This window comes from Aulonocara stuartgranti (genome assembly GCF_965226115.1).
Source record: "Aulonocara stuartgranti genome assembly, chromosome: 20".
NCBI classification, from domain to species: Eukaryota; Metazoa; Chordata; class Actinopteri; order Cichliformes; family Cichlidae; genus Aulonocara; species Aulonocara stuartgranti.
Genome location: NC_138956.1, coordinates 10462345 through 10481554, shown reverse-complemented (window position 1 = coordinate 10481554; position 19210 = coordinate 10462345). Strand labels below are relative to the sequence as shown.

The following is a 19210-nucleotide window of genomic DNA, read 5'->3' as shown; positions in this document are numbered from 1 at the left end:
ATTTCAAACTGAATCCCTGCGTGCTAAAATGAGCTATATCTTTAGGCTTTATTTTATACAATCAGAAGAGGTCCTTGTCTTAAATCATCGGAAAACTGAAAGAACAAGGAGAAATTAATTTTCTGCGATACAAAAAGTATATGCTCCTGTATATTTCTAAGGAAAAAGCCACTGCATAGCTCACGTACAGTGGAGGAAATTATAAACAACAATGACTTCCAAATTATATTGGAGAATACCTCCTTTGAAACCCTATTCTCCTGAAAGGAGGACAGGATGGTTCATAATGCTCCCACGCACAAAAGACTGAATAGAAGCACCTTTGTATATACACCTCTGTGCACCTACTGAATGCGAAATCCGTTTCATATTGATTTCAAGGGTAGTTTGCCTTGTGGTGCTCAAGGTTTACGCAGATTTTTATTCCAAAGATGGTTAACAAAACAGTGGTTTAAGGCAAGTCATACCAAGGATGGTGATAAGTCTCCACAGAAAATTTCTCCAGTTCTGTCAAAACTGAAACAATACGAGTAAATAAACAAATAAATCTCTTAAACTGCCAACTCGTGTTTCCTGTCAATAATTTGTAAAATCAGAAGTTCATAAAAAGCATTCTACAGAGCAGGATGGCTTATTGTCAAAGCAGTATCATTTTATTCACACAAATAATATTATACAATAACTTATCATCTTTAGAAGTGACCGGTAAGTTTTAGAATAACACTGGGAGGGGTAGGGGAGAAGTTAACTGATAGGTTGTGTGTCTACATCTTTGTGCAAAATGGTGCTCCAAGCCCTTGTGTCTCCTTAAATTAATGTGTATGTCCCGTTGTGTATGTGCGGGATGAGCTAACTCACACACATAAATGAGCAGCAACAGAGTGGCATTGTGTCACACAGAGCACAGTGTCAGCTCTCTGAGTGTTTGAAGTAAAACTGAATGATGACAGTGAGGATAAGAAGCACAGGAAATGGTATGAAATCACAGGAAGTGACGGATCGGACCGTCTCTAGATTTTGATCTCGGTGCGGAAGGTCTGTACGAGCTCATGCTTGGCTGGATTTCGCCGTGCCCGGACCGTGAGGGTCCCCTCGGTGCCCAATGATGATGTCACTGAGGTGGGATCCACGTCCTCGGGTAGCTGGCACTTGTGGGTGAAAGTGTTCATCACTGAACCGTCCTGGGCCAACTGCCAAAACAGAAAGCTTTAGAGATTCATGCGATGTATTGTGGAGATGGATGCTTGGTTAGGGTTTATTTGGCTCACATTAACCCCTTTTGTTTCAACACCTCCCACCCACCTTTTCCGCACGGACTTCTATCTGGTTGTTGGATGTGGTGACGATGATGTCTTCAGGGGAGAAATCTCGCACGTCAACTGTGAACTGGTACGAATCGTCAAGAGTCTTGATATTTCCAGCTCCACCTAAACCCACGGCCAAGACGATGAAAGGATGTTAGAGCACAAATGATGAATCGGGAAGCTACAATTAACTGTGCAAAGTACATATATCTCGCACAGTTAACGTTCACAGATTTTCATCTTCAATACTTCCTGTGTGAATAAACCCACCAGTCTGAGAACCGTGTGCTGTTCATCACTGGAGTACCTGCAGGTGGTGCTTCATTAAGGATGGGCTACACACACTCATTTGAGTGAGGGATCTGCAGTTGTGTGTATTCACCAAAATCCATTTTTAGACATGATCAGAATCTCTGCTTTTGCTTCAACAGCATGACACACCTTCTATTCCACACATTCTGGGCAAACATGGATTTTATTGTCGATTTAATGGATTGAATAGAGACAAAAGATGCACAAGCACCTTAATTATTACAGTTCAGAGGATCATCTGTTTTCCATGGTTAAATGAATCTGAGCTAGAATCTGTGCTGCATGCTTACCAAACTGAGCATGCCCTCGTCTGAACTTGAAAGCTAAGCAGGGTTGGGCCTGGTTAGTACTTGGATGGGAGACTGATTAGGAATACCAAGTGTTATAAGCTTGGGTTGGCTGTAGGTTTGTGGTCCAACTCTTGGCCTCTGCATGCTGAAGTACCCTTGGGCAACATACTAAAACCTCAAGTTGTCTGTTCGATAGAAAGCACTTTGACGAAAGTGCTTTTGTGAATGATGGGTGTTGTGTGAAGTGCTTTGAGGAGTCAAATAGAAATCAGTTACACTCCCTTGTTGTATGTTTCTTTTGTAATTCCCAAACCTTTTTTTTAAGCTCTTGTTGTTCATATTCATATACAAGCTCAAAAAATATGATGAGTAATAATGGTGATTAGTTGACGAGGTGTAAAAATTGGGGTAAAAATTAACTGTGTTTTGAAATTTGGCTCACATTATGGGCAGTCAGCAGACATGAAGAAACAGATCATTAATCTGTCCACATTCATCCATATTCTATATTCACTTCCATTTTTGCTCTGTTTGGGTCTGCACCACCTCTTTGGAGAACATATCTGACTTTTTAGCTGCTGAGTTAATGACTTTCTCTCCTCGGTTGTTCAATAAGCAGCGTGATGAGTTAACCAGAAGTTGATTTTTGTTTTTTTTTGTTTCCAGCTGACTAAAGTTTTCTGAGAACAGTTTGGAGGCAAGAAAACCGACAGCCGACATATGGTTTGTGGCTTTGTCACTCCTGTGAATCTTCCACATGGCATAATCATTCAATCCGTGCCCGGTGTGACTTTAAGAACTGTCAAGAGGCACAGCTGTAGTCCCGGTTAAATATCCTAGGACTGATAGGTGAGTCGGTCCAGGAAAAAAGCGTGATTTATTCTCTGTCCCTGTGGAGTCTGAGCTCACTGAAAGCCTGCGTGGTGCATGACCTCACACACACGGCAGCAGACTGGAAACGAGTGTGTGTGAGTGATATTAGCTCTGACTTCACGTATAGGTTAGCTTAATTATGTGACCTCACCTCACTGTGGTGTGTGTGTGTGTGTGTGTGCGCACTGGTCACTGGGCAACCATCTGGTCATTTCTCATGCAGGCGTCATCCCAGATACTCAGTGTGTGATGTCACACTGTTGGCAGTTAGTCCAGCATTCCCAGGTTTGCACGTACTCTGTGTGTGCTTGCATGTGTGTGTGTGATTGCGTTGCTTTCTTCTCAGCAGCGCCCACCTCACATCTTATCTGCTGCACCTATTACAGCACCAACCATGGCTCCAAAACAATGCTGCTCTGCCCCTGACACATAGGAGCACATGGACCATTTAAAGATCAGATTTCACACATACACGCGTCTGCGTGGACCAGCAGCAAAGTGATACGGAGCACTTCACACCAAGTGGACACTGAGATACTGAGCCTGTAGATGAACCAGGCTGTGTGAAGAAAAAAATCTCCTCAACCCTCCGTTTTAAACACATATGTAAATTCCTAATAAATCTTTTAAAAAAAGAGTAAATACATGTCCAAAAATGGAGTCCGTTCTGTTTATTCTTTCAGCACCTTGGCTACAGTTTCCCTTAAAGAAACATCTGTCCACACACAGATCAGCCACACCATAGTCTTCCTCTGAAGATATGTTATCAGTATCACTCCTTGAACAAAAACACACCACTGTACACAAATCGCATTCAAGCGGGCATAAATCATCTTTGCCGTCAAAGCTGTTCCTTCCGCTCTCTTTTACTATTAATTTTTTACCTCTTTTGTTTACAAAACGAATGCCAGAGACCTTAAATGTGCTTCCAACTTACTGGAAAAACCCAAGGAGTCGCTCCCAGGCCTCATGAACGAGCCAAAGTCCTCAGCAAATAGTCCCCGGCTCTTCTCCATGTATGGGTTACCAGAGGACGTAGTTGAGGATGAAGTCTGGTGGAAACTACGCTCCGATCGATAGGCAGAGGAGTTGGTTACACTCATGGATGGCTGTAAGTGCTGGGTAAGGCAGAGGAGGAGTGAAAAGGAGAAAAGAGGGAGGCGGAGAGAGTTGATTCTTCTTGCGGCTATAGTTGCACACACAGGTCTTCTATCTACCTTTACTGTCTTTCTTTTTCTGTCTGTCTATTTATTCTTTTTTTCTGGTTTGTGTAAGGCAGTATCAACCTTTTCCCCCAATCTCTTGCAGCCCTTTACCCACGGCCCTTATATACTATACGGTCCCATGCAGTGGTTGGGAGGTGGCACGTGTCACACAGGCCACAGCTCATTGGGAACACTGTTCTAAATTTATCATAAGACTCAGAGAGCTGATGGAGAGATGGGTCTGTGGTTGGAAAAGTTCTGGGCACTGAAGGGCCTAAGGTTAAGAGAGGGAGGCAGAGTGGGATTTGATAGAGAGAGGCAGAAAAAGAGCAGGGGCTGACAAGGGATAAAGGGGAGGGGGGCAACAGTTGTCACTCCATCACACGTCATCCCTGAAATAGCTTTCCGGCCCTCGCTTTAATTCCCCCTGCTCTCCATCACTCCCATCTGTCTATTTCTTCTGCTTTCATAATATTCAGGGCCACGTCTTTTGACCTGAAATTAGATCCGCACGCGTTTCTGCCGTTTAATGCCAGCGTATGGAGTAGCGCGGCATGGTTTCATCTCACTATAGAGATGTTTGTGCTCTCACAAGGGCCCGTTCTCGACTGAAATCCTTCACGGTGTCATGAGTTTATTTAATTCAGTCTCCTAATCATGTGCCAGAAAACGCAGCTGCTGTCTTGTGTTGTGCTGAGAGAAGCGAGCAAAGTCAATCTAAAAGTGAAAAAAGCGCCTCACCTCTATTTTCAGAGTGTAGGTTAGGAGAAAAGCAAAGATGGAAAGAATGTGCCTGAAAACAAAGCCACGGATGGGGGCAGGGGCCTCGGTAGTGACATTGCTTTGTGGCTATTAATATCTGCACGGAGAGCACAGCCCATCATGATTAGTAAACACTCTCTGCTCCTTTTTTCTAGTTAGTGCTGCTGACAGCTAATCCATTAAAATCCATTTATGTGCTCTCTGAGGTTGCCTTGTTGACTTGTGATTCATTATTCCAGTCGAAAGGAGGTTTGTATGTAAGACACATTATAGGCAAATCAGAGATCACAACCTCAGTCCTTAACATCTAATAACGACCATCACAGTCAATCTTTACAGAAAATTCCCAGGCAATCCACCATGCAAGGTGATCTTTGTTTTTGAAACGTTACCCTGTATTGAAAATGACGTCACACTGTGTTATTTTCTTCCAGTCTTATCAGTACAGACCCCTGCTGAAGGTCTAAATCCAGCCCAGCAACTCAGCACCTCCCTAACAGAGCCTCCTCCCTACCTAGTAACAGCAGTAATATTGTTACTTTATTTCAGAATCAGATATGAATCAGTGTTTCAAACTTCTAATGGAGATTAAAGCTGCTGGTTGTAGGGATGGGAATTGATAAGAATTTAGCGATTCCTATTCCATTAGCAATATCACTTATAGATTAAGTTCTCATTGGGTATGTTTTCAGAGTCACCAGTATCTTTAAGCAGCAATGCAGAAATTACATTAATGCTGTTGGTCAAATGTTTGCGCATGTTTGTTGTGGTATTTTCCCTCTTTGTTGTGATCAGAGTCTTTACTCAAAAAAGTCATTATTTCACATATTACCCTGGTCGTAATGCAGTATATGACTTATTTACTCCACAGAGTAACATTACATTAAATTCATGTTACTCTGTAAAATAGCTGAAACACATATAATCACTATTTAACACTATCAACCCCAGGCAACATCCCACACACCAAGACAAATCCCTAATGAGAAGACATGTCTCGAAGATCAGTCTCTTAGTGGAATACAAATCTGACCACAGTGGGTTCTTGGCTAGCTTGGCGTTAGCATGCTGTCTGGGCAGATGCTTGAAACCGTGTTGTGTTAGCAGCATGATGCAATTTTTCCTGTCCTCGATGCAGTCTTTCACTTTACCATTTATTTTTTCCTGTTGTGCACTAAAAAAATAACTGTCCAGGCTCTAGACTGCAGCGCTATTTTCCTCCTCTGACACGCAAACTGAAATCAGGTGATTGCAGAGGTGAGGACTCAAGTCACATGACTTGGACTCCAGTCATTAATTGTATGACTTTAGACTTGGCTTAAAAAAATGTTATAAGACTTGTGACTTGACTTGGACTTTACACGAATGACAGTTTTTAAATTTAATGTTGCTGAAACAAAAGTAATTAAAAAAATAAATATATCTCAGGGCTCTCAAAATTTCAAAATCCCTGGTAGCCCTTCGGGCAGGGACTCTTCAGTTTTTAGTAGCCCAAAATAAATGTAAGTAGCCCGAATAAAAAAGAGAGCAATTTTTTGATTGATGTTTTGTTTCCTTTACAATATTATACATTAAAGTATAATATTGTAAAGGAAACAAAACATTAATCAAAAAATTGTTGAAAAACAAATTACAACATTGTATAAAAATTACAATCATCAACTCAAATACTTGGTTCTAATTGAACAGAAATTTCTATGAACTTGTAAGAACTGTGTAGGACATGAATCAGTCTGTGTCAGATCCTGAATTTGAAATTTCCACTGAAGTCACGGGTAAGAGACAAGTGGAACCAAGATCTAGGACATTTGCTTTTTGAAGTTTGCAAAGACTGCTAAATTTTGCCAGTGGTAGTTCACTCTTTGCAACATAGTACGCTGTTCTAAACAGATTTTTCAGGTTTATTTTGAGTATGTTATTTGCAATTGGTGTTTGTTCTGGGAAAGATATTGCAGACTGAGCAATAATGCATTTCTTGGATTTCTCATGGGTTCTAATGGGGGCCTTTCTTAAAATGACTGGTCCCAGTAACAAAGGCGCTTGTCGACTCAGAAATCGAGAGAAAACCAACAACACACCTGGCAGAACATTATGTTATTTACACGGGTGCACATAAGTGGTCCGCATGTGCGCATTCGCTGTCAAAATAAAAGACGCGCACCAGATAAGAAGTTGCAAAGCACTGTTTTTGTCCGCTAGAGTGGGATTTTCACGGCACATTCTGCACCACATCTCTGTGCGTTCATCATTTGTTTGAAGCCAGCTCACCTCCTGCAACCACTTTTCCGAGAATACGTGCTTCTTTTGTGGTTCGGACTCCTTCTGACATTTCTTTGGAGGTGGAGGAACATCACAGTAATTGCTTAAAGGAGCTTCTTCGACATCTTTAAGAGTTTTAAACAAATGTCTGTCCTCCTCCAGAAAATCTTATGTATGCAAACACGCATTGCAACTTCATATCTTGTGCGCGTTCGTTTTTTTTTTTTTTGACAGCGAATGCGCACCTGCGGACCACTTATGTGCAGCCCCGGTTATATAGCTCGTCATATTGCAGCCACAGAAATTCTTTTGTCCATGAAACCATAAAGCTGCACTTTCTTTTTGCCTTATAGTCTGATTTGTCATAACTTTTCCGTTTTGTGGTAAGCTTTTCTTTGGCTGTCACTTCTTCACCCTGACCTGTCTTATTTGGCTCAGCAGAACTAAAATATATATCCTGCTGCTTTTACACACACACACACACACACACACACACACACACACACACACACACACACACACACACACACACACACACACACACATAACGGTCAGCGATTCTCTGCGCGATCAACCTCTCATATGTTTAAGCTTGCTGCGGGAGATTTCACTTGTCATGTTTGCATAGTAAGCTAACGATTGATAAGACAATGTCAGAGGAATTGGTGCACAAATTATCATCACTCACCAATCAGTGCTGTCACTCTCTAGCGATTTTGCAAGCCCTGTATCTGATTGAGGAATCACTCATCTTTGGAAAAGAGAGTTTATTACAGAGAAATAGCTCTTTCCAAAATAAAAGCTATACTATACGCTTCTTCTGGGCTATATTCTCAGCAGCATATTGTAGCGGGTCAGGGCTGTTCGGGCTTCTGTTTATACAGTTATGTTTTGTTTATGTTGCCATAGTGACGGGTGACGCCCTCTCGCTGCGACGGTGTGTCCTTCCGGGGTCAGAGGGCGCCTTGTGTGTTGTTGTTGTTGTTGCTGTGCGGTTGCCGCGCTGAGCAGTTAGCTAGCGGCAGTGTTCTTCTGCAGATGTCAATAAACGGCTGTGCTCCCTGGCTAGCTCACGGGAAGCAAGACCAAACGACACCTCCGTCTCCTCGTTGTCTGAGCTCGCCACATTGGTGTCAGAAGTGGGATGATGGTGGCACCCCATGTTCTGACCCGAGTGACTTTTCCCCCGCCGGTCGTGACCGGCCGGTGCGCCAAAGGAAGGCACCTGGACATTTGCAAACTGAAAGCAAAAAACAAGCGCAAATTCAAACGCGATTTCAATATGTCACATATTGACAGTGGCTCACCGATGCCAATGACATAATTACCCAGCTACATTTCCGAAAGAATGCAAAAGCATTGACATATATTTTTCCTTCCTACAATAGCCCGACGGGCAGGGAAGAGATAGATTTTGGTAGTACGACTGGAAAAATCGCTAGCCCCGGGACGTCGGGCTAGCGATTTTGCAAGCCCTGTGTTACAGGCATGGCCCTTTAAGGATGAAGCCTGATGGGAAATGTATTCGGGATGTGTGTAGCGGGACTGCCTGGTGTGTGTGTGTGAAGAGAGAGAGCGGAGAAGGGGAAAAAGTAACGGTTAGCTACAGAAGAGACGAAAAGAAAAGAAATAAAAGGAATATAATAACTCCCTCGACAGCCAGAGTTGTGTCGGCGATGCTCGCTGTGAGTAAACTGTTTCAGCCCACTGTACGCGGTGTTCGTGCCTTAGAGAAGAAATAAAGTTCGGTGAAGCAGTTTCCTACGCCTCCTTCGATCTTTTTGCTAGCGGAGTTGACCTGTATAGTAAGCTGTTGCCGACTACGAGTCAGTTACGGGACCTTCAAGTAACTGCCAGAGGTTTCCTTACTACGGTTCGGGGCCGCGGCTCTGGCGCGGTAACACCTGTATCTGATTGAGGAATCACTCATCTTTGGAAAAGAGAGTTTATTACAGAGAAATGGCTCTTTCCAAAATAAAAGCTATACTATACGCTTCTTCTGGGCTATATTCTCAGCAGCATATTGTAGCGGATCAGGGCTGTTCGGGCTTCTGTTTATACAGTTATGTTTTGTTTATGTTGCCATAGTGACGGGTGACGCCCTCTCGCTGCGACGGTGTGTCCTTCCGGGGTCAGAGGGCGCCTTGTGTGTTGTTGTTGTTGTTGCTGTGCGGTTGCTGCGCTGAGCAGTTAGCTAGCGGCAGTGTTCTTCTGCAGATGTCAATAAACGGCTGTGCTCCCTGGCTAGCTCACGGGAAGCAAGACCAAACGACACCTCCGTCTCCTCGTTGTCTGAGCTCGCCACATTGGTGTCAGAAGTGGGATGATGGTGGCACCCCATGTTCTGACCCGAGTGACTTTTCCCCCGCCGGTCGTGACCGCCGGTGCGCCAAAGGAAGGCACCTGGACATTTGCAAACTGAAAGCAAAAAACAAGCGCAAATTCAAACGCGATTTCAATATGTCACATATTGACAGTGGCTCACCGATGCCAATGACATAATTACCCAGCTACATTTCCGAAAGAATGCAAAAGCATTGACATATATTTTTCCTTCCTACAATAGCCCGACGGGCAGGGCAGAGATAGATTTTGGTAGTACGACTGGAAAAATCGCTAGCCCCGGGACGTCGGGCTAGCGATTTTGCAAGCCCTGTGTTACAGGCATGGCCCTTTAAGGATGAAGCCTGATGGGAAATGTATTCGGGATGTGTGTAGCGGGACTGCCTGGTGTGTGTGTGTGTGTGTGAAGAGAGAGAGCGGAGAAGGGGAAAAAGTAACGGTTAGCTACAGAAGAGACGAAAAGAAAAGAAATAAAAGGAATATAATAACTCCCTCGACAGCCAGAGTTGTGTCGGCGATGCTCGCTGTGAGTAAACTGTTTCAGCCCACTGTACGCGGTGTTCGTGCCTTAGAGAAGAAATAAAGTTCGGTGAAGCAGTTTCCTACGCCTCCTTCGATCTTTTTGCTAGCGGAGTTGACCTGTATAGTAAGCTGTTGCCGACTACGAGTCAGTTACGGGACCTTCAAGTAACTGCCAGAGGTTTCCTTACTACGGTTCGGGGCCGCGGCTCTGGCGCGGTAACACCTGTATCTGATTGAGGAATCACTCATCTTTGGAAAAGAGAGTTTATTACAGAGAAATGGCTCTTTCCAAAATAAAAGCTATACTATACGCTTCTTCTGGGCTATATTCTCAGCAGCATATTGTAGCGGATCAGGGCTGTTCGGGCTTCTGTTTATACAGTTATGTTTTGTTTATGTTGACATAGTGACGGGTGACGCCCTCTCGCTGCGACGGTGTGTCCTTCCGGGGTCAGAGGGCGCCTTGTGTGTTGTTGTTGTTGTTGCTGTGCGGTTGCCACGCTGAGCAGTTAGCTAGCGGCAGTGTTCTTCTGCAGATGTCAATAAACGGCTGTGCTCCCTGGCTAGCTCACGGGAAGCAAGACCAAACGACACCTCCGTCTCCTCGTTGTCTGAGCTCGCCACATTGGTGCAGAAGTGGGATGATGGTGGCACCCCATGTTCTGACCCGAGTGACCCCGGCCGGTGCGCCAAAAGAAGGCACCTGGACATTTGCAGGACTTTGTGTGGGGTAATGGGGTCGTCGGGGACGACTGACCCCTTAGGTGGGGGCTATGTAGCGGGTCAGGGCTGTTCGGGGTTCTGTTTGTACAGTTATGTTTTGTTTATGTTGCCATAGTGACGGGTGACGCCTTCTCGCTGAGAAGGTGTGTCCTTCCGGGGTCAGAGGGCGCTCTGTGTGTTGTTGTTGCTGTGCGGTTGCTGCGCTGAGCAGTTAGCTAGCGGCAGTGTTCTTCTGCAGATGTCAATAAACGGCTGTGCTCCCTGGCTAGCTCATGGGAAGCAAGACCAAACGATACCTCCGTCTCCTCGTTGTCTGAGCTCGCCACAATATTAAACATATCAGGTCCCCATAAGGAGAATCATGTGCTAACGGCTGTCTAAATGACTCGGGTAAAGTTTGTAGCATGCATGATTGTTGTTTTTGTCTGCTTCCATTTGTCTTTACACTAGGATGATGTCGGCGTAAATGTGCAGTCATATTCATTGTGTTCCCACTAGTGCTGTCAGCGTTAATCTCGTTGAAATGACGTTAACGCCACAACAGGGCAAATCTCCGTTAACGAGCTACCCCTGCGTGGGGCTAGACGGCCAACACGTTAAGAGCTAACTGCGCTAACACACTAGTTCCCACCCATGTAATTGAGCATTGCGTGGCACATCCAACATACTGTTTTACTTTAGTCCATGACTCGCTTACCTTCAGGGTCATATGTCACATGAAAACCAAAATAATTCCAAACGCCAGATCTGAATGAGGGTGCGGGAGGTTCAATTTGCCATGTTGCAAGGAGAGCTTAACTTCTGTCTCACTAGCTTGCCCTGCGCTCTTCCTTCTGACGATGCTGTCTGTGTTGAACGCTCAGTGGATCTGTGCTCCACAGTGCAGCCTACGCAGATTCACTGAGCGCTCAACACAGACAGCATCATCAGAAGGAAAGTTGATAAAATAAATTACAAATTTTGTATTGTTTGATACATATGCGTACCGAACCGAAAGCATTGTATCGAACGGTTCAATATTGATACGAGTATCGTTGCACCCCTAAAATTTTTACTGTACTTAAATAGAATTTTCAGGTATCTCCACTTTACTTAGGAATTTATGTATCTGTCAACTTTTGATTTTAAACAAATACCAGTACTTTTTCCTCCTTACATTTTCAAAACATGTTTATTTTTGGTTTAACACATTCGAGTCAGTCCTGTCCCCCTATTAAACACCAGGGGATGTCGCATGAAAATAGATGAAAGAGGCAAATGGTGTGCCATAGCCAGGGGTTAAAGTGGGCCGGCATTTTTATTTATTCATTTTATTTTGCACAACATCGGAACAGTTGCAGGACGGTTGCACTCCGTCAGCATCTATTTAGCCCTACACAAGATGAGCGAGCATTAAGCGAGTCATATTTTTTAAGTTGTAAGTCGTTTCAAATGCAACATTTCTATTAGCTCAACAAATGTCCACAAACACACAGGCTTTCATGCATTTTGTCGCACAGTGTGTTGCTAGCTAACGGTCCAGCTGCTGTATTTCACAGGGAGAGAAAGAGAGCTAACTACACTCAGAGATGGAAAAAGATAAGAAAGACGGAAGAAAAGGAAGAAGAGTGGTTAGAATTACAGGTAAGAACTGCTCAGTGGTATGTGATAAACTGTAAATGTAAAGCTTACAGGTCAGTCCTCATGTTTTTAAATCAGATTTTGAGTCTGTACATTTGACATTATGCTTTTTCATGTTGTGAAATGTGCTGCAAAACAAACTGAGATAAAATAACTGGTTTACTGTGATGGATTTAAAGTGCGTGTGACTGGTACGCAGTGGCTGTGGTGCTCACGGTCAGAGTTCAGTTACATAAAGGGTAACAGAGTTAAGGTGATGGTGCTTAGATTCATTCACAGATTGAAACCTTCACACCAACTTTATCCTGTGTGGAAAAAAGACAGCATAAACAGAATACTGTCAGTGTAGAGGATGGACATAAAAGACAAGGCATGACCATAAAATACTCAAAGGATAAATTCAATTGGTTTATAATTTTATTACATAGTTGGAAAAAAAAGTTAAACAAGTAAATAAAGAAACAACGTAAAAGAAAAGTAAAAAAACCCAAAAACAAATCAGTAAATAAAGGAAAACGGTAATAAAAAGAAAAAAAAGGGCCCCAACAATCCCCTCTGAGCAAGCACTAGGCGACAGTGGGGAAGAAAAACTGCCTTTAAACGGGGAGAAACTTCCGGCAGAACCAGGCTCAGAAGGGGCAGTCAACTGCCGGGACTGGTTGGGGGGTTAGGGTGGAAAAAGAAAAAAGATGAAGGAGAGAGGGAAGAGGTGTTAGGAGAGAAAGGGAGAAGGGGGAGAGGAGTGGTGAAAATTAAGATGGAACAGAGGTGGAGGACGACGAGGCTACATGAATAAGCAGCAGCGCCTTTTCTTCTTTTTCAGGTACTTTTCCATGAGCTCTTTTTTCTCCAGGATGAGGGTTCTCAACTGATCGTTTGTTTCTTCAATTTCCTTCTCAAGTTTCTGGCATCTTTGCTCCGTTTCTTTTAATGCTCATTTCTTCTTGTGATTTCTTGAAGCTTACACTGCAGGTCTTCATTTATTTGCTCTTGTTGCTGCTTTTGCGCAAGCATTTCAGCGTTTTCGCACTTCAAGTTGTCTAATTTCAACAACATCTCATTAATGACCTCTGAGTGTTTTTTCGCCATTTCATTGATCCTACACTGCATCTTTGAACGTAATTTTTCCAATACTTCTCTTTCCAGTTCAGGTTTTCTGTCTTTCATTGTATTACAAAATTCATTCAGTTTTAGATTTCTTCTCTCAAAGTCCTGGAGAATACGTTTTTCTTCTTCCTGTTGCTCTTTCTCTTGAAGAAGCTCTTTATTTTTGCACTGTTTCATCCAGCCTGACTTTCAGCACTTTGTATTTTTCCTTTATGCCTTCAAGTTGGTCCTGCATTTGTGTGACCTCTTCCTTTTTCTGTCCGAGGATTTGTACAATTTCTTCCATAGCTTCATCAAGCGTTCCTCGGAGCACCTGATTCTTTTGCTCCATGTTTTCGAGATCCCTTTGCATCTCCTCAATAGTAGCATTCTTGTGTTGAAGCTGGGCAGACGTTTCTTTTAATTCAGCACTCTTTTTCTTGTTTTCCTTCATCAGGAACAAAATCTTCTCTCGTGCTTGACCAAACTTTCCTTCCCAGGCCTCATTAATAATTTTTGTGTAAGGCTGGCGTTGCTGTTGTTTTTCCAGCTCTTGATTTCGTGCTTCCATTTGTTTGCACTTCTCTTCCAGTTGAAGCTTCTCTTCTTCAATTTGTTTAATTTTTGCATGTAGGTCGGAGTTCTCCTGTGATGTCCTTCGGGCTGATAAGACACTATCCATGGTTGTTTTTCCTGGAGCGATTGGCCGGCCAGACCTCAAAGGAGAGGCGGCATAATCTTTTTTTCTTTGTGGGCATTTTCGTGGATACATGTTGGCGCCTGTGCACAGTGACTCTGAAAAGGTTTACAAATACTTCCAAATATATCTCTGGTCGAACGTTTGAAGGCTGCGAACAAACTGACTAAAAATTGCTGCTCCTGACCCCTACTTAAGGAAAAAACTTCAAAGGATCAAAGGCATGATGTCCACTCTTTATGAATCACATGGCATTTTGGAACGGGGATGGTTTTTTTTAAACTGTTTTTAAATTTTACTTGAGTGTTTCTTAGTTTTAGACCAGTTGTTTAGTCTGAGGCTTACAGCTGAATTAACAGTAAATTAGTACAGTCGAGTCATGCAGGATGATCACCACTTTTATATATTCAGTATGTGGGTCAGAGTGAGTGTGGATAGACAAAACACAATGATCAGGCATGACATTCTCACTAACTAGTGACACCGTGTCACCTGCGACACACACACACACAGCACGTATGATTTTGCCGGTTTCAGCTGCTGGTTGTTAATGTTGCAGACAGATCCCACTGTAACAGACTGCGGCTGTGCTTGAAGGTCATAACATGTTTTCATTCATTAACCTATCGTATTTCCATGAAAACATAGCTATGTAGGCAGAAGTCATTTGTCGAGATTGCTGTAAGCAAAACATTTTCAACCTCAGTTTATCACAGAGAAGCAGCTCTCCTCAGCCTCACAAAGAAAATAAATGGAGGTCATTTAATTTGTGACTTTACTCTCAAATAAAGCTTTGTCTATATTTGCAAGTGCATTCATTTTCAGCTTCAGGATTCAGAAACTGTAAGGAATAAATTGATTGGTTTATTTACTTATTTGACAGCGAGGAAAACTTCTCAAGTCAGCAGCAGTCATTGTTCACAAGAGTAAAGTAGCGTCTCTCGGTCTGGCTCTCTAGGAACCTCAGCGTGCTGTTCCCATGGAAACAAGTTTTATACTGAGTAATTGTGTGTGTGTGTGTGTGTGAGAGAGAGACAGAGAGAATGCATACTTTACTTCAGTTTTTTAAAACAAAACGGATGAAAGAATAAATTGGATGTATAACTGATAGCCATTAACTTAGGGCTGATTTAAAGTGTGTGTGTGTGGGTGCGCACACATGTGTATGTGTATTCCAGGACTGAACAATGATTACCTTGACCTTCAACAACCTGTTGAAGCTAAACCTGCATTTCCTGCAAAGTTTGGGACATTAAGAGAATTCACAATGACAGTTTTGTGCAAAATGTTTTTTTCTGGTTCTCGGGGCCTTTAAAGACAATCACTCTTCTAAGCAAGGTCATAGTTTTTTTTTAATTGCAATTCTTGCAGTTGTAAAGTTATTGCAGTAACAAAAGCTCAGATTAAAACTGATTTTCAACTGACCTACCTTCAAGTTTATATTTAAATGAATGCATTTCCATCTAATCTAATCTAATCTAATCTAATCTAATCTAATCTAATATAATATAATATAATATAATATTCTGTTTTTGTTCTTAAAAGTCGGACCATTAAGTTATTTGAAAAAGAAAAAAAAAGAAAATCATTCATTTTACAATTTTAAGTCCTCTATGACCTTGGAAAATAGACACTGAATATCTAATATATATAACAAATCGCAATTTTTAGTTTAGCCAGTTAAATTTATCAGATTTTAATAGCTAAAGTTATCAGATAATTCATAAATTACACAGTGGAACATGTCTTTTAAGCATATTTTGTTTTACCTAAAAGCTGAATATCATGCACGTCCAGACAAATGAAGGGCACATACCCATGTTCCCCCAAAGAGTTAATATTAGCTACCCTTTCAGCCGTGACTGCCCCATCACCTTAATAATAACACATTAACAGAGGTCAGTTGACAACCAGCTACCAGTTTGTACGTACTACACACAGACGTTTGTCTGTAACACATCATACTACTTCAATTGGGGCTTGAAGGTAAGTCTGCTTGTCTTACATGTAAGTATTTTATCTTCATTCAAGCAGCTTATTTGTAATTGCATTAGTCACACTGCAATGCAAACACTTCAAGGCAAAATGAAGAGCCCGGATGAGCCTCGAAGGAGTAAAGCGGATGGCGAGAACAACAACTGGGAGCAAGAAAATCAATCGGACACATCCCATAATAAGAGCCCGCTCCTTTCGGATCCATGGAAACCATGCAGACGGCACCGTGCTGTTGTCAAAGGTCAGAGTGACGTTGGAAAATCGTTATAATCTGATCAATACTGATGCAATCAATCTATCTGAGAGCAGCCATGTGCAATCTTAATCAAGTATGTAGTTTTACGCTGGAGCTCCAGTTTGGTTTGACCTCAATCTGAAAAGTCATACATTGATCAGAATCTTGAACTCAATAACAGAGTTTATTGATAAGATATTATCACATCTTTTAAATATGTATTTTCTGCTCTAAGGACAGGGTGCAACACTGAAACCTAATTACTGATTTGATATCTTATTAATATTCAGTTCTCATACCCAAGTATAATCGTTTGCTGTTATATTTCATCTGGTGATTTAACTTTCATATTATATTTTTATACTTCTGTTATTTCAGTTATACTAAACTGTCATTTGATTTCATTGTTACTTGTGTATCCAACCACAGAGCTGCGCACAATCCTTGTTTTTTAGATTCATGCAAGGCTTGGGTCAGGTCACTTAACTTGAAACAACAACTACAGAACCACTCGTGCTAATACTGAAGTAAGTAAAAACATTCTTTACTGCAGTAGAAGTACAAATACTAGTGCTAAAATATTCCTGTTACCTTTACACAAATATATGTGGTAGAAAGATCCTCCAAAGAGCTACTTTATACTTTGAGTACATTTCAGATCCTGTACTTTTTCACTTTTATTTGAGTAAAGAGGTTAAATCAGTACTTCAGCTTTTTCTGGAGTGTTTTTTAGCACTAGTGTCTGTAGTTCTACTCAAGTACAGCATGTTTGAACATATTAGTGTTTGTTCTGATGGGTGCTTACTTCAATATTAGCTTATGCGATTCTGTAGGTGTTGTTTCAAGTTAAGTTATCTGACTCAAGCCTTGCACAAATGGAAAAAAATAAGGATTGTGCACAGCTCCATAGTTGAATACACAAGTGTGGGGGAAATCTGTCCCCTGTGTTCTGGAAGAGGCACCCTAGAACACGTCAGCAGCTGCCCGAAGGCCCGGGCAATGGTCGGTATCGTTGGCGTTCCTGCGATCCAGGGGCTTTGCAGGATGATCACTGCAAAGTCCTCTGCTGGCTGGGTGTGGCTGGGGCAGCCAAAAAGAATGCCATCCAGGCTGTGAGTGAAGCGGCAGAGAAAGCCACAAGGTGGCTGTGGATTAAGAGGGCTGATCCGTTGGTAGCTACTGGTATGCAAGTCAAGGCCTGATCACCATCGGGTGGCTCACCTGAGCGAGGGTCTGTGATGTTGTGAGACCCAAAACAACTGATTACCCCAGGATGCACCACTGAGGGAATGGGTTAAATGCAGAGAGGAATTTCCCCACGTGGATCAATAAAGTATACCTTATTATTATTATTAACCTCTTAAGCCCCAAGCCTACCTGATCTCCTGCCTTTTGCCCCCGTATCAGGGGGCGTTGGAGCTTAAAGCGCTATACAAATACAGGCCATTTACCATTTAAGAGGTTAACTCCAAGTGGACAAACAAAAGTAGAACAAAACAAGATGAAGACAAAAAATATCCTTAGTTTTGGCCTATTTTTAATATGATCATTTATGTTCAATACGTTGGGGTGCTCATACGACTGTGACCCAAGTGTTTATATTTTCAGATTGTTTTGTACAATCTAATTCAAAGGCAACAACCAGAAGGCTGGAATCAAACAATGCAAACTAACCTAAAAGATTCAAACCTGCTCTGGAAACTGCTGAATCGAAACTGAACTGAATCCAATCTGATGAAAAATGTAAAACTTTAATGCTCCACAGCTTTCCAAGTAATTGTGAACTTTACCTTTTAACTTTACCACCTCTGTAACATCTCAGCACAACGCTGTTGCTCTGACATGCTAAACCTTTTTGTTTCCTTAGAGCTGCTGTTGAAGCTGAGGTGTTGTCTGGGAACAGTGTGTGGGATTGAATGGTATGGCTACGCTGCTCTGGGTATTTTGACTGCCATCCTCAGTTTCCTCATGGACCTCAGTGTAGCGAAGCTGCTGCGAGGTGGATACACACACACACACACACACACACACACACACACACACACACACACACACAAGCTAAGTAAGCAAAGCACACAAATAATCAGTGCTTCTCTCTCGTGTCTCTTGCAGCTCACCAGTGGCTTTATACGATGCTGGAAGGAAATGTTTTGCTGCAGTTTCTCTGCTGGACTCTTTACCCAGCATGTATTTGTGCCATTGCATCATCATTCTCCCACAACATCTGTCCTTTCTCCACAGGTCTGTTGAGCAACAAGCAGGAAACATGATTAGTTCAGGTGTTTTTTCACAGGCTGTGCTGCTTTTCTCTGTATTCTGAGAGCATGGCATTGCAACCGTCCAAGTCCACAGGTGAAGAAAGAGGGAATTAGTTTTTATTTTAGGTCTCAAATCTATCTTAGTTAGATTGTGGCTTGGGGGATAGTCACCACACACTACAAACAAAGCTCTAGCAGAAAACACCCCTTCCTTGAAACGTTCTTCAGTATGCAATTTAGTTCTGTGAGAACATTTTTAATCAACAAGCTTACCTAAAACAAAGGTGTCCATGTCAAAACTGAAAGAAAAAAGCAAAACTATTTGTGTCCAAAGATGATGTTTATAACTAAAAAGACTTGATTTTTCTTTACAACTCATATCATCAACGCCTCATAATGCCTCTAGATTCAGACTCGAATGTATTTATATTATTTATGCTATTTATTTATACTTTTAATTCAACTTTAACATAAACATACAAAACAATAACACTAATGATATAGAGGTCTCAAACACTTGTTACAGGGTTAAAAGTCAATAGAAAGTGATTATTATTGTGAACAACAGGAACTACTACAGCACGAAAAACTCTCCATATATTTACATGCAAACCTGATTATTGTTGTAAGACAGACTTGGAAAAATTGTGAGCCCATGCTTTAAAGCACCAGTTTTTTTTAGATGTGACAGCTAAGCAAACACTGAGTCTCTACCAAATGTGGATG

The 19210-nt window shown here is 42.2% G+C and overlaps 2 protein-coding genes across 11 annotated transcripts in view; one reads left to right on the top strand and one right to left on the bottom strand.

The window, feature by feature from the left end:
• Positions 1-631: 631 nt before the first annotated feature.
• On the bottom strand, positions 632-11472 carry hspb7 (heat shock protein family, member 7 (cardiovascular)). Of its 2 annotated transcripts, none has more exons than XM_082518019.1 (4): positions 11291-11472; positions 3717-3897; positions 1303-1427; positions 632-1190 (listed from the first exon to the last, which is right to left on the bottom strand). In XM_082518019.1, exons 1-4 carry the CDS (start codon positions 11300-11302, stop codon positions 1011-1013), a joined length of 498 nt encoding a protein of 165 aa, XP_082374145.1. In that variant the 5' UTR covers positions 11303-11472; the 3' UTR covers positions 632-1010. The 2 variants fall into 2 exon arrangements, with proteins under 2 accessions (XP_082374145.1, XP_082374146.1); XM_082518020.1 differs by lacking the exon at positions 11291-11472 and adding an exon at positions 5898-5958.
• The window catches only part of clcnk (chloride channel K), a 26975-nt gene continuing 17183 nt past the window's right edge, over positions 9419-19210 (top strand). Inside the window, exons 1-5 of one of the 9 annotated variants that reach the window (XM_082518005.1) lie at positions 9422-9874; positions 12132-12216; positions 16077-16232; positions 18094-18225; positions 18339-18467. In XM_082518005.1, the coding sequence (XP_082374131.1) occupies positions 12162-12216; positions 16077-16232; positions 18094-18225; positions 18339-18467 (472 nt within the window). In that variant the 5' untranslated portion in view covers positions 9422-9874; positions 12132-12161. The other 8 variants (XM_082518006.1, XM_082518009.1, XM_082518004.1 and 5 more) reach the window with 8 other exon arrangements.